This window comes from Octopus bimaculoides, chromosome 6, assembly GCF_046866305.1.
Source record: "Octopus bimaculoides isolate indiv1 chromosome 6, ASM4686630v1, whole genome shotgun sequence".
In the NCBI taxonomy this organism is placed as follows: domain Eukaryota; kingdom Metazoa; phylum Mollusca; class Cephalopoda; order Octopoda; family Octopodidae; genus Octopus; species Octopus bimaculoides.
The window spans coordinates 93,610,774-93,638,164 of NC_142933.1; the positions used below are offsets into that span (position 1 = coordinate 93,610,774).

Here is a 27,391-nt window from a genome sequence, read left to right on the forward strand (position 1 = left end):
TCAGTAAGTTTCCAGTGAAAGTCAATAGACTTTTTGTGTGTTGTATGGTAGTTGAAAAGGTTATAATCAACTTTTTGATATTCACACTGCTTGATGTTCACACTGAACATATATAGCTCAGCATTTTCAGGAAAATTGTGAACAAAGGGAGAATTCTAAAGAATTTTTGAGAATAAGGACCAAATGAAATAACTTGTCACAGTTCTTGGAGGTGAAACACAGTAAGGATGATAGGAGGTGGAGATGCATGGGTAAAGGGGGTATGAAGTAAGATAGTTCAACAGAGTAAAGGTTGTAGAAGCGATTGATGGAAGATGTGAGTCTGTTAGCTAGTGGTTGCAATGTGTTGGTAAGTGACTCATTTCCAATCAATTTGGATGGCTTTTTTTGGATATAGTTTGGAATGTTTGTATATATATATATATATATAGCAGTAATGCTGAGACATATATGTGAGCACTTCTCCATCATAAGACTTATTTCAGCTTTGTAGAGGATTGGCAACTGATCACTACTGATATATTCACTGGTTTTTAAAGAGAAATTCTGGTCTCTATGATTCTGATTGATTTTAATGTTATGTATGTAAGATTTCCATGAGAGATCATCTGAGATAAAGAAACCTAGCATTTATAGTTATTTTGAAGGTTTTAGTTATGGGTTGTTCATGATTATAGGTGAGATATAAGACTGTCTAGTGAATGTCTTTGTGCTAGAGAGAATAAGTTGTCATGTCATCAAAGCATGTCCTCAAGGTTAATCTTCATAGACATGGGGGTTTGGTAAACATTTATTGCTTATATCTAGTTATTTTCATATTAATATGGCATACAGTAACATGAATTATTGAGAAACAAAGAAATATAAGAATATGACAGTGATATTTTTCTTTTTATTACAAATTGATAAACATGTGAACCAAGATTAAAGAAATACTGAAGTGACAGGTTAGAAATAGACCCTTCTGCATAATCTTTAAAAGAATTCTCAGCATGTAAATAGTCAAATGAAGAAGACATCTGTTTTTGAAAGAAATTTCCTTTACTCAGGTAGTATAGCCAGTTATCAAAGTACCTGTTCCAAAATTGTTTTTCTAAATCAATATCTTTGGAATTAACCTGTGTGTGTGTGTCAGACAGACAAAAAGAAAGTGAGTGAAAAAATTAAAGAGAAATAATATTCTTGTGGGGATGGGGTAAATAGTTATTAATAAAACAATGTCTTGTTTGAGGATTCATTAAACATTGAAAAACTCTATAATAAAAGAAGACATTTCATCCCTGTCCAAAAGATTACTTTATAAAAAAAAAAAAAAAACAAGCCTGTTTTAGATTGTCTCATTTTGTTCCTACTATCAAGGGTGGAATAATTCAGTAATGTGACAACTTTGGTTTTGTTTATAAATAAAGTGTTTTATTTAATGTGCCTCCCCCCCCCCCCCACCGGAAGTTCATTCCTCTGTCATCCTGTCATCCTCGGCTGTCTCCCGGAACCCATCTAGTGGCCTTGGCCATCCTCTCCCCTACCTTTGGGTAGCGCATTAAGTTTGAGAAATGTTTGCAGGTTGTAGGTACTGTTTTGCTTATGAATTCTTCCAATTGCAAGTTTTCTTTTCAGGTACACGACACTGCTTTTCCCCTTCCCAGGCTACAGGCCCACACCCCTAACACCCATACTGTTAGGATTGGCACTCTCAACGTCGGCACGCTGAAAGGTAGATCTGGTGAAATTGTTGAGATGCTTGAACGGAGACGCGTAGATATGTGCTGCATCCAGGAAGTAAGATGGAGAGGAGGTTCTGCGAGGTTCCTCACAGGCAAAGAACACAGGTACAAGATTTTCTGGGCAGGGAACACTGACGGGGTCGGGGGCGTAGGAATACTTCTAGCGGAGAAATGGGTGGATAAGGTAATCGAGGTCGTTAGAGTAAGTGACAGAGTACTTAAGATCAGACTAGTGCTTCATCATAGATTAGCTACTGTCATCTCAGCCTATGCACCTCAACCGGGGCTACCAGATGGTCTGAAAGACCAATTCTATGACACCCTCTTGCAAACTACCTCGTCGACGAGTGACAGGGACCTTCTCTTTGTGGCTGGAGACTTCAACGGTCATGTCGGACGTCGTGCTGGAGGCTTCCATGGCATACATGGAGGCTATGGCTTCGGTTCCCGCAACGAGGAGGGAACCAGACTGCTGGAGTTCTGTGATGCAACCGATCTTATGGTCTGCAATACCAACTTCAGGAAACCTGCCAGTCACCTAGTCACCTACCGCTCCGGCAGACACTCTAGCCAAATCGACTACATCCTCGCCAGAAATAGGGAAAGAGGGCGGCTTATAAATGCCAAAACCTACCCTGGCGAAGAATGTACCCCACAACATAGATTAGTAGTTAGCGACTTTGGGATCAAGGCAAAATGGGTGCCCAGTATTAGACAGGCTTGGAGGAGAAGGGTGTGGAAGCTTAAAGACCCTGCAAACGGACAGAGACTTAGAGACAAGTTACTTGAAGCATTTAACGAAATAGAAGGGGATATAGCATCATACAACGTGGAAGACAATTGGAGATTTCTGCGGGACAACCTGTTGAAAGCCACCGACCAGATTTGTGGGTGGTGTAAGGTCCCCTCCCGACCCAGAGTAACGTGGTGGTGGAACAAGGAGGTAGACAGGGCTATTAGACAAAAGAAACAGGCTTGGAAGGACTGGAAGAACGGTGGTAGCAGGGAATTGTACCAATGTGCCAGAAGGGAGGCTAGGCGACAGGTTTATTTAGCCAGAGGGGAAGCAGATAAGGAAAGATTTGCCAATGTTCTGCGCCGTGAGGACCAAAGACTCGAGGTATTTCGTGTTGCAAGACAGTGTAGGAGAGAGAATAGTGATGTTGTAGGAGAGAAATGTGTTCGCATGGATGATGGTACGCTTGCATTAAATGAGGATGCAAAGAAAGAGGTCTGGAGATGCCACTACGATAGATTGCTTAATAAAGAGAATGAATGGGAGAAAGAGAGCCTGCCGTATGTCGACCCAATAGAGGGACCAGCTATCCGAGTTGATAGTACCAGGGTAGATAAAGCAATTAAGAGTATGAAGACCGGGAAAGCCCCCGGCCCATCAGGAATCACTGCAGAGATGCTCAAAATATCTGGCAGTGTTGGCTATAGCCTAGTCACCCGTATTACGAACCAGGTGATACACGAAGGAGTCATACCCAATGACTGGTGTAGCAGCATCATAGTCAACTGCTACAAAGGTAAAGGTGACGCTTTAGATACAAATAATTACAGAGGCATCAAGCTGTTAGATCAGGTTATGAAAGTTACAGAGAGGGTCATAGCCCAACTAATTAGGGAGCGAATCAATTTAGATGAGATGCAGTTTGGGTTTGTGCCAGGTAAAAGCACTACTGATGCCTTATTTCTAGTGAGACAGTTGCAGGAGAAATACCTAGCTAAGGATAAACCTCTGTACCTGGCTTTCGTTGACATGGAGAAAGCCTTTGACAGGGTCCCCCGATCCCTTATCTGGTGGTCAATGAGGAAACTTGGGATAGAAGAATGGTTAGAGCTGTGCGAGCCATGTACAGAGATGCTGCCAGTAAGGTGAGGGTTGGAAATGAGTACAGCAATGAATTCCGGGTAGAGGTAGGGGTCCACCAAGGTTCCGTCCTCAGCCCCCTCTTATTTACCATAGTCCTCCAGGCAATCACAGAGGAGTTCAAGACAGGTTGCCCCTGGGAGCTCCTCTATGCTGATGACCTTGCCCTAATTGCGGAGTCACTATCAGAACTAGAGGAGAAGTTTCAGGTGTGGAAGCAAGGTCTAGAATTGAAGGGCCTTAGAGTCAACCTAGCTAAAACCAAAATCCTAATAAGTAGGAAGGTAGATAAAACACAAACCTCTTCAGGTAGATGGCCCTGCTCAGTATGTAGAAAAGGAGTAGGTAGTAACTCTATAAGATGTACCCGGTGCAAGCTATGGACACATAAGAGGTGCAGCAACATCAAAAGCAGGTTAACTAGCAAGTTAGTTTTTGTTTGTGGCAGATGTTCAGGTGCAATAAAGACTGTAAACAAACAGGAAACAACTTCTATCTCATTCCAGGGTGAAAAACTAGAGGTAGTCGATAGCTTCCGCTATCTGGGCGACCAAGTTAGTAGTGGGGGTGGGTGCGCTGAAAGTGTATCTGCTAGAATAAGAATAGCCTGGGCAAAGTTTAGAGAGCTCTTACCCCTGCTGGCGACAAAGGGACTCTCACTCAGAGTAAAAGGCAGACTGTATGACGCATGCGTACGAACAACCATGCTACATGGCAGTGAAACATGGGCTGTAACTGCTGAGGACATACGTAAGCTCGCAAGGAATGAAGCCAGTATGCTCCGTTGGATGTGTAATGTCAATGTGAATACCCGTCAGAGTGTAAGTATCTTGAGAGAAAAGCTGAACATTAGAAGCATCAGTTGTGGCTTGCAAGAGAGACGATTGCGCTGGTATGGACATGTGGTGAAAATGGAGGAGGATAGCTGCGTGAAAAAGTGCCACACCCTAACAGTTGAGGGAACCCGTGGAAGAGGTAGGCCCAGGAAGACCTGGGCTGAGGTGGTGAGGCAAGACCTTCGAACATTGGGCCTCACCGAGGCGATGACTACTGACCGAGACCTTTGGAAATGTGCTGTGCGTGAGAAGACCCGGCAAGCCAAGTAAGATCGTTGCCAGTGCCCCTGGACTGGTTCTTGTGCGGGTGGCACATGAGATGCACCATTTTGAGCATGGCCGTTGGCAGTACCGCCTGACTGGCTCCCGTAGGATTTTCGAGCGAGATCGTTGCCAGCGCCCTTGGACTGGCTTGTGCGGGTGGCACATAAAAGACACCATTTCGAGCGTGGCCGTTTTCGTGCGGGTGACACGTAAAAGCACCCACTACACTCTCTGAGTGGTTGGCGTTAGGAAGGGCATCCAGCTGTAGAAACTCTGCCAAATCAGACTGGAACCTGGTGTTGCCATCCGGTTTCACCAGTCCTCAGTCAAATCGTCCAACCCATGCTAGCATGGAAAGCGGACGTTAAACGATGATGATGATGATGATGATGATGATAGCTATAACTGCTATGCTGAAGTAATAAATCACTTGGATGGTAAACATAAACCACCTATTTTTGATACCATCACCACCACTTAACCAGCCCTTTTGTACCATTGCTAGAGTCTACTCTGTTACAAGTAACTGACCATTTAACCTATTCTCTGCTTTGAAGTATCTTTTGTCACCCTGTCTTGGAGGCTCTACAGATGTGAAGGGTAATGCCCTACCTCCACTGGTTATGCCCCTCCCCCAGATTAAATGCTTTTTAGATACTCTTCATCATCTTCCATGCTGGCATGGGTTGGACAGTTTGACAGGAGCTTGCAAGCTGGAGAGCTGCATCACACTCCTTTAGTATGGTTACTATGGCTGGATGCCCTTCCTAATGCCAGCTTTTTACAGAGTGTTCTGGGTGCTTTTTATGTGGCACCAACACTGGGTAGGGGTGGGATCGCCAAGTAATTTGCAAGACAAAGACCGTTCAGCTGGGAGAAGAAGTACAACTGAGGAAAGTGGCTTCATGCTAGGTGATAGATTAGAGTATTATGGAGGGATAGAGATAGGTGTCTTTCTATAGAGGAGATACTTGGCTACTCCAGTAGGAAAAGAAAAGAAAGGAAGGAGAGAGAAAGAGAGAAATAGATGGTGTTGGAGATGCATTGGGACCGTCCTACAGAAAACAGTGGAAGAGGGAAGTATAAGTGGTACAAAGGGGATATAGAGGTATGTTCTATAAGACTGTGATGGGAGATGTTTAGAGATTAAGAGGTAACTGTAGTAAATAATGTTGAGAAAAATCGGAGTGGCCAGAAGAGGGGATATGTGAGGACATGGAGAGTGTGTGGAAAGGCACATTAGGGAGAGTGGAGGGGCTTGCAGCAGGTGGTGATGATGGGTGGTGGGATGGGAAAATGGGTTGGGAAAATGGGTTGCAAGGGATTTTTGATAGCGGACAGATTGTGTGTGTGTGTGTGAGAGTGAGGGGGAGGCATAGCCTGAAGCAGGGGTTTTCAAACTTTTTGACTTGCGGACCCCTTTATATTTTAGGCTTTACCTTAGGGACCCCCTTATAAACACTTATGAAATTTATACATAAATATTTGCTTAAAATAACATATATTTTTACATTTATTTATTTAACAGTATTTAACAAATAGGTTTATTGTCAATTAAAAGATTTCGATTAAAAAACATATATAAAATCAAATTGCCCATAAAAAGTATTTGCTGTCCACGGACCCCCTGTCTTGTCCTTACGGACCCCCTGTGGTCCGCAGACCACAGTTTGAAAACCCCTGGCCTAAAGGACAAGCATGCGTGTATGAAAACTGTGATGTTACTTAGCTTGACATGTCTTCTCAAGCACAACAAATCACCAGTAGTCTCGGTCCTTTATTATCTCTTCTGTGATGATCAACATCTGAAGATCATTTCTCAACATCTTGTCTTATGTCTTCTTGGGTCTACGTCTTCCACTAGTTCCCTTTACACTAAGAGATTGGCTCTTCTTTATGCAGCTGTCTTCATCCATACACATCACATGACCATACCTGTGCAGTCTTCTCTCTTGCACACTTCATCTGATACTTCTTATAACCCAATTTTTCTATTAAATCACTTACACTCTGTCATACATGTACACAGACATTGCACATCCAACAGAGTATGCTAGTTTCATTTCTTTCAAGCCTTTGCATGTCCTCTGCAGTTACAGCCCATGTTTCACTGCTATGTAGCATAGCTGTCTGTTCACAGGTATTGTACAATCTGCCTTTCACTCTGAAGGTGAATCCCTTTGTTACCAACAAAGGTAGTAGCTTTCTGAACTTTGCAGAGAAAGGTTGGACATAAGCATCAGATGTGGTGTGCAAGAGAGACATTTGCGCTGGTATGGTCATGTACTACGGATGGATGAGGAGAGATGTGTGAAGAAATGCCACTCCCAAACATAGGCAATGATGAAAGACCGAGACCTCTGGAGATATGCTGTGACTGTGAAGACCCGGCAGATAAAGTGAGTTCATGGCTGTATCCTACACCAATTTCGCATAACCAGCCCCAGCCCATTCAAAAGTACCTTGGATCGTAGGGCAACTTGCTGTGCTTGAGGGGACCTATTGAGTCAAGTGCATCAACATCAAAATGAAAATCAAATGGCACGTAAAAAGCACCATCTGAACGTGGCCGATGCCAGCGCTGCCTTGACTGGCTTCTGTGCCAGTGGCACGTAAAAAGCACCAAAAAATCGTGGCCGCTGCCAGCTCCTCTGGCCCCTGTGCCGGTGGCACATAAAAAGCATCCAACTGTAGAAACACTGCCAGATCAGACTGGAGTCTGGTGCAGCCTCCTGGCTTCCCAGACCCCGGTCGAACTATCCAACTCATGCTAGCATGGAAAACAGATGTTAAACGATGATGATGATGATGAACCAAGTACTCCAATTACTATTGTTATAAAAGCTAAAGGTTTCAAAACAGTTGTCCTTAGTTATCTTCTTTCTTTGTGATTTTATCAAAGAAATATTCACAACAACAAAACAGCTGACTTCTGTGATGGTACATCTTCTTGTCTGTCCCAAACAACAATATCCAGCCTGTTGTGTTTGCACTTGGCAAATGATTTGATGGGAATATTCCTTGTATTGATGTTTATGTACGTATTGAGTAACAGGAGGATTCTCAATATTTAACCCGGAACAGTCTTTTTTGAATGGCATTGTATATTTGTTTTAGTGATATCATGTCTCATTGGCGGTTGTACCTTGATGATATGTCTAGGCAACTGTTGATTACATGTGTGATATTTTCCACAAAGTGGTGATATAATTGACATTTTCAGTTGCACCTTCTGGCTCCATTGTCTCTTTTGTTTATAAGGTATTTTGTGGTAGTACTTTGCCCATCGATTGCAAATGCATAGCCTTTGATGTGTGATGTGATGTAATGGTCAAAAGTCCAAGAAACTCAGCATGTCATTTCAATATTACTTTCGTCTTCAAGTCTTCAGGCAACATAAGGTTGACATTAGGAAAGGCATCTAGTCATAGAAACCATGCCAAAACAGACATTAGAATTTGGTACACCTCTGGCTCATCACCTCCTGTCAAAGTATCCACAACAAGCTAGTATAGGAAACAGATGTTAAATGATGATGATGATTGTGTAGGTGTCTATATATTATGTATGTATATATATGTATTGTATACTTACATATGTATATACATATGCATACACACATACACATACACGCATATATCCACCCCCAGTTTGTGAACTTTGGATCTTATAATCTATCTTAAAGCTGAGTTAGAAGTTTTTATAGCTGCAACAACCATTTATATCATTCAAACTGGGCTCGGTTAACTAGACGCAATCTAGTGGTAAGTAGAAAATATCATCACATTATGTAGTTTCTTCTAGAATTGTTGGTGCTTTATGTTGTCTTTTTGTATGTGAGAAGGTTGTGTTTTGGGACAATTCTTAACTTTTCTTTGTTACTTTTTTGTACTGAATTATTGTCTCCAAATTTTCCTGACTCTTGGCATTAATCTGTATGTCAGTCTGTTTATTTTCCCCATCAACCTTTCATTGTTCAGCCTGCATTCTCTCTGTGATAATCCTGCTTCTTTTATTCTTGGTATATCAGCACAGGTATGGCTCTGTGGTAAGAAGTGTTTCCCAACCATATGGTTTCAGGCTCAGTCCCACTACATTGGCACCTTGAATGAGTGTATTTTACTATAGCCCTGGGCCAACCGAAGCTGTGTGAGTGTATTCGGTTGACAGATACTGAAAGAGGCCTGTCATGCATGTGTGTGTGTGTGTCTATATACCCTTGACATCATGTAATGCTTGTAAATGAACCTCACTGTCGTGTATGCATGGAAAAGTGAACATTAAATGATGATTATATCCAGGACTTTGTGTCTTTCCCGTTTAATGACAGTTGGGGGAGATTTGGCTAGTAATTTGAATAATTCCATATTAATTGACACAATTCAAGGTTAGAGTTAAAGTTCTATGTTAGTTGTTTTTATTATATTGACATCACTGTTAATGGTTTCTCTTTCAGGTGGCTATTTCTGTTGCATAGTTCTTTATTTTGACATTTGAATTCAACGTTTTCTTATCTGCAATGATAAGATTTGTTGTTATTGTTTAACCACAGGTCAGCTCTGAGACATCTAACCAAAACTATTCTGTGACCATGCTTCTTTCTTTTGCACATTGAATTCTAAAATACGTTATTCAATGTATTTCTCTCTTTATAGTCATAGTGTGTGATTTGAGGACAGTTTGGTTGCTAGTTCTAACTGGTTGAGTCACCAGCATAGGCTCTCTTGGCTTGAATTTATTTGATGTCAATGAGAATAGGATTTTATTTGGCAAGGCATTTAAAACTTTGATAAGTTGCTGTAGCTTTATAAATTCAGTCAAGTGATATGAAACAAATAATCTTGATAAAAGTATAATTCTAATTGGAATTATTCTCATGTGAAATGTTAATTACTGTAAATAATCAGACTTTGGAAGATAACTATTTAAAAAAAAAAATCTAAATACTTACCCATTGATTATAAAAATGATTATTATTTTGACATAATTTGTAATGTTTAGATAGCTAAATGGCAATAATTATATTGTTTCAAGACTTGTAGATAGTAGTAGTATACATGCCTTCACTAAAATTATGTTTATTGTGATGATAAAATGGCAATATCGCTACAAATTTCTTATTTGTATCATTATTAGCAGCAGCATTGTTATTTAGCATGTCTGAGAAAAAAATTCACTGAAACGTTTAAAATAGACTGGAGTAGGTTATGGGCTGGTTACTTGCATAGTCAGTCAGGTAGTACAGGATGGTTTCATACCCATTAAGAGTAGCAGCATCATTATCAACTGCTACAACTGCAAGGGAGATGCACCCAAGAAAGCAAATTACACAGAAATTAAATAGTTGGACCATGTAAGAGTTACAGGAAAAGTCATAACTCAACATATTTGGGAGAGAATTAGCCTAGATAAGATGCAGTTGAGCTTAGTGGCAGGAAGAGTTACTTCTGATGCCATCATCCTAATGAAATAACTGTAGAAGTACTTAGGGATAAGCCACTGTACCTAACATTTGTTGAACTGGAGAAGGCTTTTGACAGTGTTCTTTGCTCTGTAATCTGATGGGAGTTGACTGATCTTATACCACATCAACTCTGACCCTCCTGACTCAGTTGTATATCTTCCAGACCCACACAATCTATTCTTTCCACTCCTTCTTTCCCAGAATGTCATCCCTTTGGAAGTCTTCCATTTTTGCTCATGTTTTTCCTACAACTGTCAGTACATCAACTGCATTGATATCATGCAGCTGAGAAAGTCTGCAAGGGTCACAGGCAAGTGCCCCAGTATCAATATAAACATGCTTATTTCCAATGATATCCTGCTTCATGTCAACAATGCTATCTTTCATCTGGATTATTTGTCACTAAAGTAATGCTTTTGTTGATTTTTTTGTTCTTTGTTGTAATTATTATTTGCTCTTAACTTGCTTTACAACATGAACCTACTTGATAGCTCATATATTTGTCTGTCCTACACTACCTGAAACCACCTGAATTAAACAAGAGTTTAATTTAGATGGTTTGGTTTAAAGGCAGTTGTGAGCTCTCCATTAGATAATGGAGGAAACTTTGATTCTATCTTCTATCATTTATTTTCATTCTTTAACATTCATTATTAAAATTGACCACATGTTGCTGATTTTCTTTTTTTTTTTATAAAAAAAATTTTTTTATCACAACTTTTGTACATACTTGGGTATGTTGTTGTTGAAGGGAGTAAATTTCACAGTGAAAAAAAGGTCAGAAGAAAACATTTTTTATGCAGTGTTTGTGTCCATGTCTGTTACTAACTGCATTTAATTTGTTACTTACACCTTTCTTTTCATTGTGTGATTTTAGTTATCTAATAAATTAACAACTGCACATGCACAGCATTATTTTTTTAGCACAAATGACTATTTACCTTAACCCTTTCGTTACTGTATTTATTTTGAGATGCTCTGTGTTTCAATTACTTTAAATATAACAAAGAATTTAGTAAAATAACTTAGTTTCATTCAGCTAAAGTTAGGAACATAAATTGTGACTAACGTTTGGTAGAAGATTTTAATTCAAAACTTATGAAAACAAGACATTTGTACTCAGAGCCAGTTTCAGCCATGTTGGTAATGAAAAGGTTAAAAAAAAAAGGCAAACCTTTTTTCTGCAATAGTGCCAGTTTTCACAGCAATCTGACCACAAGTAAATACACTATAAGCATTTCAATAAGCAAACCCATTTTTAGTTATTTTTTACTCATTACAAGACTGAGCTTTTGACTTTTTCAACAGGATGTTAAGAAGTTAATTTAATGATTGCTTTTATGTTGCTTGTTGCTTCCAGCAGTTTACATCTGTTAGGAAGTACTTAACACTTTATAGCACTGCCTGTCTGTATCAAACACTTATTGTGATCACTTTAGGATGAAGTCTTTTCAATAACAATAATTGGTTGGTAACAATAATCGGCAAATAACATAAACAGCAATATCAAGATCTTCAATTCTTATAGGCAGACAGTTTTTAATTAATTTCAAATAAAGAGTTTGGAATCTACTAATTTTGATAACTGTTTGTTAACATTATCCATAATTATAATAAATGGCTTCCTCTATGTGCAGGTGTGTGTATTGTCAGGTTTACTTTTTGAAGAAAGCAGTGGGAATGAGACATATTTTTTAGCTATGTTAACTGAAGCAATTAAAGTGACTTAGCTTATCTAAGAACAAGCTCAATGTTATAATAGTTTAAGATTTCAACTATACTATCAACTACTGAAGTGTAATTTTTGTTTGGGTTACTGGCAGTCAGCTTATGTGGAACTACATCTTTTTGACAAACCATACATGAGAAGCAACTTGCTATTGTTGCATGAGCCAACTCTGTTGGTCATTTGTAGATGGCTCATCTTCTTTTTCCTGTTTATACTCTATTAATTTTCTTTTAATGTCTCATAGTTATCTTCTTTTAATCTTTTATCAGAGTAGTAAGGTTGTTGTAATCTTATCCTTAACTATCATTTCTCTTTTCATAACTATGATGGGCCTTGATGGAATTCCTTCACCTCTTGAAGAATTTTAGTTGAGAAAGAGTAACCTTTATAACAATATGCATTTTCTATTATAGCTCTCATACCTTAACATTATTCTGTTCCCTAGTAATCTCTTCAATGAATATTAGTTTGACATTTTGTCAGCCACACTTTTTCCCTTATACTTGTTTCTACATCACTTTTTATCTGTTTAATATTTATCATTTCAAATAAACTATTAACTGTTTAAAAATCTATCCCATTCACAGCTTTACTAATTAGCTTTGTAAACAACATTCAGCTGTAAAATATTTGCCTTTTAATTCATGTATGTATCCATGTTTTTTAACTGTACAGTCCATGCAAATATTAATGAAACAAGCTATGTTCCAGAATGCATTGGATGATTCTGTGAATTTTAATATTTTCATAAATCTGGCAAGGGTTTTTATAGGTGGTTTCCCAAATGCTAATCGGGCAATATAGAGTGGCAGCTGTAACCTATTTTACAAATAGTGAATGCAAAGTGCATTATAACATACTACAATATTTTCAAGGTATACAATTTTGTGTTTAGTTTTTGGACTGTTGCCATTCTGGAGCATTGACTTCAGTTTGGTGCTTATTTTATTGATCTCTATTTATCATATGGCCATGTTCTATATTTTTGCATAAAAAGATGTAATTTGATGCAGTGGCATTTACAATGGTATACTGAAACACAGCCATATATATGTTTTACAAAGAAAAAGATCTGTTTTTTGTCCAAATTTACTACCACTCAAAATAAATGTGTAAACACTACCTGCTTTAATGGATAAAAATAAAACAAGTAAAAATACAAACCCTCCCTCCCACTCTCCACAAACACTGACACAACATCACATACAACGTAAACAATCCAAGCCAAACCTTCAACTATATCTATTTCCCAAATCATTACTAGACCAAGGATGGAGCCCAATGTGAAATATTGAATCTTCTAATTTTCTTAACAAACCTGTTGAAATATATCAAATTCTATTTTTCTTAAGGATAGTTATACACAGCACATCCTAATTACTTCACCTATATGTGTGTGTGTGTGTGTGTATATAAATATATATATATATATATATATATATATATATATATATATATATATATATATATATGTGTGTGTGTGTGTGTGCGTGAGAAGACCTGGCAAGCCAAGTGAGATCGTTGCCAGTGTCCCTGGACTAGCTCTTGTGCGGGTGGCATATAAGATGTACCATCCTGAGCGTGACCGTTGCCAGTACCGCCTGACTGGCCTTGTAGGGTTTTCGAGCGAGATCGTTGCCAGTGCCCCTGGACTGGCTCTTGTGCGGGTGGCACATAAAAGACACCATTTCGAGCGTGGCCGTTTTCGTGCGGGTGACACGTAAAAGCACCCACCAGGCTCCAATCTAATTTGGCAGAGTTTCTACAGCTGGATGCCCTTCCTAACGCCAACCACTCAGAGAGTGTAGTGGGTGCTTTTACGTGTCACCCGCACGAAAACGGCCACGCTCGAAATGGTGTCTTTTATGTGCCACCCGCACAAGCCAGTCCAGGGGCACTGGCAACGATCTCGCTCGAAAATCCTACGGGAGCCAGTCAGGCGGTACTGGCAACGGCCACGCTCAAAATGGTGCATCTCATGTGCCACCCGCACAAGAACCAGTCCAGGGGCACTGGCAACGATCTTACTTGGCTTGCCGGGTCTTCTCACGCACAGCACATTTCCAAAGGTCTCGGTCCGTAGTCATCGCCTCGGTGAGGCCCAATGTACGAAGGTCTTGCCTCACCACCTCAGCCCAGGTCTTCCTGGGCCTACCTCTTCCACGGGTTCCCTCAGCTGTTAGGGTGTGGCACTTTTTCACGCAGCTATCCTCCTCCATTCTCACCACATGTCCATACCAGCGCAATCATCTCTCTTGCACGCCACAACTGATGCTTCTAATGTTCAGCTTTTCTCTCAAGATACTTACACTCTGACGGGTATTCACATTGACATTAAAATATAATATAATATAATGTCTGTTTTCTATGCTGGCATGGGTTGGATGATTTGACAGGATCCAGTGTGTGTACTATGAGATTCCTCAGAGTTTCCATTTTCTTCACTTGTCCAAGGTGTTTTGCAGTGTGATCAAATTCATTGTGCTGTGGAGAGAACTTCTTAACCACTTTGGATATGCCAGTGTTTTAAAAGCAAGAGAAAAAAATTGCTTTGTCAGAAACACATTTGTAAATGAAAATATAATATTGATTTCTTTTGAGTCAGCACAAGGCCAGTTGTCTGTAGTGGGGATGGTTGGGTAGTTGGATTGAATTGACACATAAGTATTTATATTTCACTCACTGAAAGAAAAAAAGAAGCATAGTTGACAGTAGCATATTTTGAACTGATTTGATGAAGCTTATGGGGTTTTTTTTTTTGTTATGTTCTGTCATTACTGTAAATTTTTGTAGATTTATATTATGTTTTCCATTTGGACATTATGATCTGAATATAGAAATGCTAACTCTTTTGTTAAATATATGTCCTGACCAGAGTTTTAAGAGCTGTCAGGCTTAATATTCATTCTTCTGATATTGTGTTGATCAAATGGTGCTTTTATTGTTATTAAAGTAACATTTGTGTATTGTTTCAAGATTTTATTAATGGAATACTATCTTTTTAACTATATAGAAGTGTGGAACAGTTGTGATCTGACTTTAATACTATTAGATTTTATGGATTTTTTTAATAGTTTTTTGAAAAAATTATCAACATTTTTCTGGTATTACATTTTTATTTCACTTAATTGGTGTTTATTTTTAAAAACTTGGTGTACTTAGTTTTAAATCTTGTTTTTTTGTTTGGAATAAATTTCAGATTTAAAGTAGATTTTATCAGTGGTAACAACTTACAATTTCAGATACCAGTGTGTTAGTCAATGGAGTTGCTGCTTGTAGATGAAAAACAATAGTCATTAATGTTTAATTTTGTGAGAAAGCAAATGATTTGGTCATTATCCTTCACTTTAAACTATTATATAAAAAATAAATAAAGATTCATTACTTGAAAATTGTTCAATATCAATTGCAGTTCATGGTCAAAATGAATATTATAAGTTATATTTGAATATAATATTTGTGATCTGAAACCCTAATACAAAATGAGAATACTGATTATATCTAAGATTTATTTCTTCAGAAAACACATCACTTAGTGAATAACAATGAGCCTAGTACCTTCAAAAGAGCTTTTAAGGTGGATATGGCTATATTTTGTTGTATTGTAAAATATCACATTTAATGAATGCACAAGAGGTGCAAATAATCACTCATTGCTTCAAGTTATTAAATGTAACAGTTGCCAAAGAGTTTCAAATAAAGATTAGAAGAGTGGTATCTAGTTTAAAAGGCTGACCAAATTTCTAATTACACTGGATAACAAAAAAATTATTTTGTAAGTTGTTTTAGTAAGTTGGTTTAGAAAAAGTTTGCACCACTGAATCTGAAAATGACATCTGTTTCTCTCAATCAGGTCAGGTTTCTATGCTAAGTTGATTTTTTAAAAAATCCAATCTTCTGACTAAATTGATTACATTTTTCTGACATAATCGGTTAATTTTTGTTAGTGTGTGTGTGTGTGTGTGTGTGTGTGTGTGATGCTTTGGATATCATTCATTAAATTGGTTACATTTTTCTGACATTATCGGTTGATTTTTGTTAATATTTCTCATCCAAAACAGGTTTTTAAGATAAAAAAATTGTTTTCTAACAAAATTTATTAGTTAAATGTTACGAACTTTGATTATTGTAAATCAAATAGTAGGCACTGATAAAGATAAGTACATATAAATTAAATGTTATGTCGTCATTTTTCAAAATTCAGGGCTTGAACTTGCGTTTATTCGAACCTCTAGAATGCTGAGCAGCAAGAATGGTCTCTCTTCAAAGTTCAACAATAATCTGACATCATGACTGCATCCCACTGTCCCTGATGCCTGGTCTCCATCTCTTTCTTTGTCCTGATGGAATCTCTCCTCCTAATTGTTACTCATTGATCCCAGATTCTCAGGAAACCAATCCATATGTGAGAATAAGTAATGTATTTAAATGCTCATATTGCATCCGAGATTTCTGAAAGCAGTCGGCATATTGGTGACAAGTTCTGCGTAGTGCGTGGAATCTTAGATCCATTGTATACATATTTCTTTATTGCCCACAAGGGCTAAACATAGAGGAGACAAACAAGGACAGACAAAGTGATTAAGTCGATTATATCGACCCCAGTGCGTAACTGGTACTTAATATATCGACCCTGAAAGGATGAAAGGCAAAGTTGACCTTGGCAGAATTTGAACTCAGAATATAACGAGAGACAAAATACCGCTAAGCATTTCGCCCGTTGTGCTAATGATTCTGCCGGCTCACCACCTTGATACATATGTGATATTTGGAATTCAGTTGTCTTTGTCATTATCATCATTTTGTATCTATTTTTCCATATTGGGTCGGGTTGGCTGTTACAGTTTGAATCTTTTTTTAATTTAAAGTTACCACTGTCATAGAGTGGCTGGATGTTGGTAGTCGGTATTAAATATGGACAGATCTAATGTCCTTCCTTGTTAGATAGGCATCATGATAAAGGGTGATGGTGGAAGAGAGATCGCTGTAAAAGGTGAAAATGAAGAGGACTGTATGTGGACAGTAATAAACTAAAAATAAGACATTTTGCACACACATGCACTAAATACACACAAGGCACACACATACATGCACACACATTCCTAAAACAACAGATTCTTTAGATATTATTGAAGAATGCTCCATACCTCACTGTTTTGTAGATGTGAGTCATAAGTAGTGGTGATTCAGATTTTCACAGCTGCAAAACACTGGGAGTGGTAGGTAGATGAATCAAATTTATTTATATTTTATAGTAGTTCATGCAAGAACTCACTGGTTATTCATTCTTGTAATATGACAAGCCTATGAATTTTATTCATTCTATTCAATGCCCAGTGCTCCAGCTTGGTCACAGCTTCTGGCTGAAACAAATAGATGTAAAAGATACTTATAAAATCCATTCTAATACATTTTGGTTATCACCCTCTCAGTCAATAAAGACACTTAGTCCATTGGTTAATTTTGATAATGTCTTGGACATTATTGTATTATGTGACTTAGTTATATCATAATTATGTTGGACAATGTAAAGATATTGGATCCTATAACTGAGTTAAATTTTTGACTTAGTCTCTTCAGCAAAAAGTAGATATTACTTACTTGAAAAGTGGCCATTCACAAGGACAAACCACTGTCATCATCATCATTGGCTTCAGTGCATATGTGTTTCTGAGAGTGTGTGTTGAGGTTGAGAATCTTTATGAAATGATGCCTTTAACAGCATGCCATCTTTTTCTCTGATGTTCTAGATTGACTGACAGTCAGCATATCAAATGCGACTGTCTTCCAAGCCAGTTAAAATGCTGATAGCAATGATAAACCAGAATGATTCCAAGATTATTTTTGAAATAGTTTGATCGTTTTTCTTGAACATAGGTTGTATCCAATGTATATTAGATGAATGTTTAATAATTAAATATAATATCAAGGTAATTTTGATTATACTTTGAATTATACTGTTGAAATATATATATATATATATATATATATATATATATATATATATATATATATATATTGTTACGAACGCCCGCACGCGAAGCACCCCCTCAACCGAAGCAGGAACTCGCGCGCGAACGCTCGTACGCTCAGTGAGCTAGCAACCCGTCTCGGTCACCTGACTGATAATAAAGCCCCGGCTGGAGCACGTAACGAAGAACAACACAGGCAAAAGGAGGGGAGGAAGAAACAACACGAAGACCATGCGTTGGGTAACCTTTTCTTTTTACATACATAACATCACAGAATACATTTAAAACATTAGAATAGAGCATTACATAATAACAATTCCAATACATGGCATGACAGTTCAATAACTTTGACAAAGTTTCCAAACAATTACAAGCTTTTCAATCATTTTTACATCGCAAAGTTCGTGTCTCAAGTTTCATTTGACAACAAAGTTCTTCTGCTTCTTTCTTTTGTATTTCTTTTCTTTTCCTTTCTTTTAGAAGTATTTAACAACAACACAGTTAACAACTCAGAGTTCTTTTTCTCTAAAATAATATAAAAGCATTTACCACAACGAAGTTTGTTTCCTTCAGGTCTGCTACTTCCACTGACCTGGGCAGTCTGCCACTACAATTCCGTCTCTCTCTCACTGGGACTCTATACATTTCTGCTGACCATAGCTTTCTCTCTGTCAGACTTATTCTTCATCTTCATCTCACTCGACTGACCCCATCTCCACGGGCAAACTGCTGTCCCCCAACTGCTTTGGACGACTGCTACCACTCGACACAACCGATTCTGCTGGCTCCCAGAGCTCGACTCACCAAACTGCTGTCCCCAACTGCTTCCGCGCCAATTCCTGTTCTTTTACCCACTCCCAGAACAAGGTCGGCCTGGTGCAAATTCATATCCTGCCTTTTTTTTAACTTTCGCTGACTGGAAAAGGGGCAGCGATCACTCCTATGCTAAAAATAGCTGTGGTTGTTGACAAGACAAAGGAAATACCATTGTCCCCAACCACCACAGCACGGGTTCAAAATGCAGCTCGGGAGACAGGGATATAGTGCTAATTGCATCATAGTGATAATTGCATCATAAATATACAGGGATTAGCTTGAGTTGCTTCTCCAACATACTGAGAATTTAGAAATAGCAGTCAAAAGAACTACTGATTCCAAACTACAAATTATTTCTCTAATATATATATATATATATATATATATAGTTGAAATTTACAGAAAAACAAAAGACAAAGACAGGTTTATGAACAACAAGCAGCTGTATTAGTTTGACGCTTGGGAAAGTGAGAAAGTCTTTTATAGAAAGGAATAAGAGAAAATAAACAGAGAGAATAAAGAAACTTGTGGATTTAGTGATCAGGCATGGCGGCTGGTTGGGAAAAACAAGTTTTGACAGGAGAGGTAGAAAGGAGGAGAGATAATAAAGTATTGGCAATCATCATCATCATTTGACATCTGCTTTCCATAGGTTAGATGGTTTGACAGGAACTGGTAAACCAGATAGCTGCACTAGGTTCCAGTCTGACTTAGCTTGGTTTCTATGGATGGATGCCCTTCCTAATGCCAACCTCTTTAAGAGAGTTAAATTATAGTTTGATAGTTTTCAGATTTCATACTATCATTTTATGAGTAACTTCAATTAGATCAGCTGATGCTAAATGTGGCTCTGGAGAAGCCTGTTGAATGCTTGTTGATAGCACAACAACCAGGTGAGGATGTTTTTATGCTCGGTACTTGTGTAAGGATGTTTCTTAATTTCTTTGTCATTGTGTGGATCTAGTATCTATTTATTTTACAACATTATAGAATCTTTTGACCTTGAGCAAGGTACTGTTCATATCTTATTAGTATGCTTTACAATCCACAATTTATTAACTTTTAGGGTCTTTAATTTGGATATGCAAAATTGGATGTTAAGCTGTGATCATGATGATGATGAATTATATCACTGGTCCAGTACAAATCAGTGTTAGGGAATATTTTTCAAATACCTCATAATTTATGATATTTGTTTTTAGTTTTGTTCCTTTTTCTTATGTAGAGATAATTATGAAAAACTTCATCGTAATGAAGAAATGAGACGTGTACTGGAAGAAATTGAAAGACGCCAAGAAGAGGAATTTACTAGGAGAGAACAAGAAAAAGGTTAGCATTGTTTTCTTCCAAAAATATGAATGATTCTTTAAATTGATATTAAATGTTGTTAATGTTACTTGTCTGCTTAAACATAATTTAATATGGCTATGCTCTGTATAGTTTAATTTTAATTAAAATGATTATTGTTAAATATTGATATATTATAGATTATCTAGTATGTGCTATATAAATTTTAAGTGTTTGTGTTTTAAGTATTGTGCAATATTTGATGGAATTTGACATTCTGTAGGATATTTTTACAACACTTTCAGCTCCAATCCATTAACAGATGTGAAACCAATCAATGAAATTTGAACTCCACTTCCAAAATGAGATTGAATTCTTCTCCCATAGATCGGGAATCTATGGTTTTATTCATCAGGACAGTGTTATAGAAAACTGGGAATTGGAATTTTTTTTTTTAATCATATACTACAAAAATATTAGTTTATACTAGATTTTTTTCTTGTTACATGTTTCTCTGCTTGCATGTGTTAGATTTGAATTTAGACATTTGCATGTATCATTAAAACAGGTGTTTTATGACTGGATCTTCTATCATAAAAACAAAACAAAAAAAAATCCCTTCATTTATGCTGTTGAATGTTTTCCAACTAGCTTTACTGTGAGGTAAATACAATAAGATCCCTTACCTCAAAACACAATGCAACAGTATCTATGATTATCATTTTAGCCTACCCCCACTTTTGATATACTAAAAATTTAGAATAGTTGCATATGAACATGATATTAATTAAATAAAATTCTAAAGACTCTTCGTATATTTTGAAAGAGTTAGTCATTCTCACTGATTATTTTATATTATTTCTTGCTATTAACAATATGATCGTGGAATTTAAAAATCATTCCGTCACATCACTTCTTATCTGTAACTTATTAAACTATTCTTAGATCGCCGTTAGCCTCTTTGAAAGGTAATTTTTAATTCATAATAAGTTTAGTATCACAAATCAATTGGTCAGCTTTGCTGTTTTGAGTGTGTATGTGTGTGTGTGTGCTAGCTTCTATTTTGTGTTTGATTTGTCATGTTTAGTTAGAAAATCAATTGTTATTGCAATTAGTCACTAAAGCACTGTTTTTTAATAATATATCTTATGTGAATTTATGGATTGTAAAACAGGGGAATAGTATAATGATATTTTTCAGCTCAATTAGACGATACAGTATTCTTTCTGGGGTTTTACTTCAGGATATGAAAATGACTCAGTTATGTAACTTTTTAGTCTGGATGATTTGAAAGTAGTTTAGAGAAGGAAAAACTATCAATAAATAAATAAAATAAAAGTATCTGCTCAAGTATTATTATTGTTACTTTCAGCAATACTAACTTTATTCGATCCATTCATTTGGATCCAGTCATCGACTGTGGAAAATTTTAAAATAAGTTGGGCACAATATATTCAAGAAATCACTTGTAAAATTCATCATCATCATCAACCTCCTCATTTAATATCAGTGTTCCATGTTGGCATGGGTTAGACAGTTTAACAGGTTCCAATGACCCAAGGACTGTTTTGTGTATCAATGTTTGATGTTATTTCTATGTCCTTCTGAATGCCAACCACTTTACAGTGTTTGTTGGGTGCTTTTTGCATGTCACCAGTGCTAGTGAGGCTGCCATGCAGCTTGCAAGACTATGTAACCCGAATAGAGAGTGGAAACTTTATGCTAGAAGGGTAAGTAGAGTGGGGAGCAGAGCTGAACACATTTCTTATTTAGAAGAGTGACATGATTACTAACATTTATAAAAGAGGGTGGAGTGAGAAGTTAGAAAGTGATGCAAGTGGTGATGAGGTGTGTGTGTGTGTGATCATCATCATCATCATTTAATGTCCATTGTCCATGCTGGCATGGGTTGGACGATTTGCCCAGAGCTGGAGAGCTGCACCAGGCTCCAGTCTGACTCGGCATGGTTTCTACAACTGGATGCCCTTCCCAATGCAAGACACTTTACAGAGTGTACTGGGTGCTTTTACATCGCACTGCATGAGTGATTTTACATGGTACCGGCACGAGTGCTTTTTACATGGCTCCAGCACAGAATTCTTGCAGGCCAGTCCTCTTCACCAGGGGACCAACTGGGTGCTTTTATGTGGCACCACACTGACAATTTTACATGGCACCACACAAGTGCTTTTGTCTTTTGCCACTCTGGCACTTTTATGTAGAACCGTCATGAGTGCTTTTACACCGCCAGAAGGATTGGTCTTAACATTCCTGCTGCAGAGTACAGATTTTCTTAAGAACAGCAAGGCGCCAGGCATCTCAGTCCTTTGTCATCTCATCTGCAAGGCTCAGCATCCTGAGGTCATTCTTCAGTACTTCATCCCATGTCTTCCTGGGTCTCCCACTTCCACATGTTCCATTCACTTTGAGAGATTGGTACTTCTTTATGGCGCTGTAGGCAGCCATCTGCATCACATGACCAAACCAGCTCAGTCTTCTCTCTTGCACACAGCATCTTATTCCTCTTATGCTTAACTTCTCTCTCAAAACACTAGCACCCTATCAAACATGTACACTTATATTACAGATCCAGCAGAGTATATTAGTGTCATTCCTCTCTAACCATTGCATGTCCTCTGCATTCAGGGTCCATGTCACCCTACCATTTAGAATTGTTGTTCATATACATGCATCATACAATTTTCCTTCCACTTGGCTAGAGAGACCTTTTGTAAGGTAACATCTCTCTAAATCTCCTTCATCCTATTCTTATTTTAGCTATCATATTCTCCAAGCATCTACTCCCACTACTAATTTGGTCCCTTAGGCAGCAGAAACTATCTACTAGATAGATAGATATCATAATCATTTTACATCACTTTTCTTGCTAGTATGGGTTGAACAGGTCGACCCAGTCTAAGTCACTTTTTATTTGGAGTTACTGCTCTCTTAAGAATGTTGGAGGACCAGGTCTCACTGATAAGTTCATTTTTATTTTGGTTTCTACTGTTAGATGGCCTTCCTAATACGAATCACTTTACAGAGTGCTTGATGCATTTTATCATGGTCCAGCACTAGAGAGGTTGTCATGTCCTTGACAAGAATAAAGGGTCCTCTTGACCCTATATTATTTCTACTCATTTGTTAACCATTTTAGAGTGTACTGGGTCTATTTTATCATAGCACCAGCGTTAGTGAGGTTGCATTGTACCTTATAAGACTCAAGATGGCTCAAAATGGTAAAGTATGTCTGTTTGCTCTGGGAAACATGACCAAGAGGGTGAATAGTAGAGCAAGCAATGACTTATCTATAAGCCATAAGACTTATTTTTAATATGAAAAACAAAAACAATAAAATATTTGTTACACAACATTCAATCATTGCTTATTGAAGTAGTTTGGTAAATCAAATTAATTATTCAGTCATAGATGACCTTCTCATTAAATAACTCTTTTTGTTATGCTAATCATTTGAGGTTAGTTATAGTTTTAAATAATAAATTTAAAAATACTATTGAAAGTTATTAATCTTATACTGCATTTCTTTATTAAGACAGGAATTGATATATCTATAATTTAACCAAATTTTGTGTTGATAGTAGTCTTCTCTTGATATTAACAAAGGTATCTGGAACACAAAAAAATTTTGGGATAATGTTAAAGAATATAAATTGCCGATAATGATGTTAGAGTAATTACTAATAGAATTGCGAAAAATAATGATAATGTTTTATATATTTGTAAATTCATAGCTAGGCAAGTTGATTAGATATCAGACCACCAACAGAAGGGTGGATGTTTTGTATCTTGTCAATGTCTTTAGCTACTACTGGTCCTGTGTTTGTAGACAGTATACATGATTCTCATTGGCTTAATCCTTTTAAACTGGCCATATCCGGCCTGTTTTATGTTCAAACCAGCCAGATCTAGCCTCTCACACTTACACTACAATGTCATTCTAAAAATATCATCATCATTTAACGTCCGTATTAAATGATGATGATGATGATTATCTCATAGCCTTGAAATTTTGATGATGTGGTTGTATATTTTTAGAATGACATTGTAGTGTAGGTGTGAGAGGCTAAATCCGGCTTGTTTGAACATAAAATATGTATGATTAATTTCTAAACAATATGAATAAATAAGAATTACATTTGTAGAGTAGTCTGAATGCTAAAGGGTTAACACTCTTAGCTACCAAAAGTTATAACTGCATTGAGTGTCAAGTTCAAGTTCATCATTTAGCTGAATGAAGGTAGTGGGAAGCAGCTCAGTTTTGTAGACAAGAGTTTTTTTGGTTAACTTTGCTATTGAGTCTAGGTTGTTATTTTGACATAAGCTGTGTAATGGTTTGTTGTTTTGTAACAGTTCAGTTTATTTTAAATGTCAAGTATCTGCCACAAGTTGGACATTTTCTTTGGTTATAATGGATTTTGCAAAGAGTGATTTTTATGAATTCTAGAGGAATTAGTCAGGTTGAAGCAGATGACTTTAATTTAGATAAGTAGAATATTTAACCAAATCTCACAAAATTTATTACATTTTGTGCTCACACCATTTTTCTATTGAATTGTGAAAGGCACAAAAAAATGTTCGTTAACAACAGATGTTGTGAATTCAGTGTTTTGGATGTTTTAAAATTTTAATCTAGAGAGGAAAGTCCTTTAGAAGCAGACTCTTCTCTGTACTGATGAGGTTGATGTGGTTATTATTCAGATTAAATTTCTGCAGGTTGAAGTCTAGAGAGAAAATATTAATGCAGCAAAGCATCAGATAGTTGTATTTCAAAGAAAAAAAGTTTTGGAGTAAAGTTTTGTTGTGATTTTTTAGGGTGACTCAGATGAAAAAATAGTTGAATTGAGTGCTCATAGGTAAAGACAGGAAAGACAAATTATAACCTATGAAAATTTAGAGAGAACCATAAATAATTATGTAATGTTTATGATATTCCCAAAGGAATTAGTGGTGTAGATAAAATGAATTGGCTTAAAAGTAGTATTTGAAATTCACCTGTCTTTACTAGCTGCTTGCTTAATGCTCTATAGCAGGCACTATTGTAGAGGATATAGTATTAAAACATTTTGAAAATTTTCACACCAGTTTACATATGTAAATTTTAGGAGCTAGTATTTTGACCATTCAGTGTCTTTTTGTTATTTTGGTTTTTTTTCTAATAATTACCAAGCAGTTATGAGGAGTGACATCTATTTTATAGGCAAGTAATATTTTTTTGTCTAAGAGCCACAACATGATATACAACTCTACTACAATTTCTCTCCTGTAATAAATTTCTTACATTGGCACAAAGTATCATATTTTGGATTGAAGTATGGTTAATTAAACTGAACCTAGTTCTTCACCGGTGCTTATTTTATCAACTTTGGGAGGTTATAAAGCAAAGTCAAACATTATACGATTAGGACTTTGAACATGATTCTGTCAAATAGGGCTTCATGACAAAATATGCTTATATCCATATATGGCATTATATAGTAGTATATTTGCATATTGTTTCATCATGAAAACAAATTTAATGTGAATATTAAATGTCTTTTCTTTGCCCTATATTGACTTCCCCTATTGAAAAGCCTCTACAAGTTGCCGCTTTTGTAGTTGCATAGGTATAGTATCCAAGATAAATGAGGAAAGGAAATATAAATTTGTATTAGTAACATAAGTAAAATGATTCTCTTTGGTAAGTGAAATCATGATACACACTCGACTCACAAAGAATTGATTATTATTAAAGCAAAACCAGCACTTAAGTTTGGAATATAGCAAGAAGTAAGAGAAATAGAACTTAATTGTGACAATGAAATAGGAACTTTTACTGTGATTGAAAAAAAGCAGCTATAAACACATTTCAGGTATTTTGTATTAGTATTGAGTGGTTCAATATTCATGTCTGGAGTTCAGAACTAAGCTTAGTGTTGTCAAGGTTAATAGATTTTATGTTACTTGCATAATGACTTTTTGTTTACAAATAAAATCATTAAAACAGCTGTTCTTAGTTTTGAGCAGTCATAATTTTTCAGTCTAATTTTGTGACCCAGTTTCTCCTCAATATTGAAACTATGTTAATTATAAATATTGGGGAAAAGGTGAACATCACATTTTTTTTTTTTTTTTTACTCTCACATACATTAATTACGAAGCAAAATAAGTACTTGAAAAATTATTACTAATGTCAGGTTGGGACAGTGAGTTAGAATAATTGTGTTAGCATTGAACAAAGTTCTTTGATATTTAGTTTCAGCTCTTTGTGTTTTGAGTTCAAATCCCACTGGTGTCAACTTTGCCTTCCATCCTTTCAGAATCAATAAAGTTAAATACCAATCAAGTCCTAAGGTTGATTCAGTTAACTGTACCCTCACTTTGAATTAGTGACCCTGACAATAATATCAATGTAGAAAATTGATATTATTATTATTAGGGTAGCAATTTGACTAAAATATTAGTAGGCTGAACTAAATGCTATTCAATATTTAGTCATATATCTCCTTTTTTCTTCAAATATTTTCAAAACCTTTCATCAATCAAAGAGCAATAAAATAAATATTATTCAATTCAATCAATTACAAATGTTTGATATTGTACCAATGTAAGAAATCATTGTTATTATTTACATCTGTCTTTATTTACTGTCATAAGTTTGGTTAAGTCTGTAAAGCAGATTATATGGTCAACTATTAAAAATGCTTTATGTAATTACTCTAAAGTTTTACATTTGAGTAATTCGTAATTATACTTTTCCTTTATTATGTATTCTATTTCTCTTGTCTTGATGTTATAGATTAAATTCTATTTTCTGATTGTATGGTGCCATCCAACCTATGATGTCATGAAAATATATTTGAAAAGAAAAAGAGAATTATAGTTTCTCTGAGGAATAATTTATTTATAGAAATATGATATTCCTAATAAGAAAAATTGAATATTTTATATCTTGTTTTGAAGATACTTAAATTCAAGAATAAAAGATATTTATATTTTAGCTTTGTTTCTGTTGTTCCTGTTAATATGGGTAGGATAGTTTTCATAAATTCAAAAATTTACAAAGATTTTTATTGTTGGGTATATTCCATTCACCTGGTTACCTGAAAAGTTCCAATTTGTCTGTTTATTTTACACCTGCTTTATATGTATATATATATATATATATATATATATATATATATATATATACATTCAGCAATGTGGCATGGCAACTTTTTGATTTTAGATTAAATATTTTATTTTAAGTGAATGCTTGTTTTGTAATTATACAAGCTATGCCGAACTCAACAGTATGGGTTAAACAATTCTAATCAGTCTTCTCTCTATTAGGTGGTTAATGAGAATAATGTATCTCTTTATTATGAGCGTGCATTATTGTTAATTTCAATTTTCACTCATAGACTATGTGAACTAATTACTTAAC

General features: G+C 36.4%; 1 protein-coding gene across 50 annotated transcripts in view; it reads left to right on the top strand.

Annotated features, from left to right (window-relative positions):
• Nucleotides 1-27,391, top strand: part of LOC106880734 (uncharacterized) — a 207,169-nt gene that overhangs the window by 37,876 nt on the left and 141,902 nt on the right. For all 50 annotated transcript variants that reach the window (XM_089354281.1, XM_089354306.1, XM_089354277.1 and 47 more), the window contains one exon: nt 19,907-20,010. In XM_089354281.1, coding sequence (XP_089210407.1) covers nt 19,907-20,010 — 104 coding nt within the window. The remainder of the gene's footprint in view (nt 1-19,906; nt 20,011-27,391) is intronic.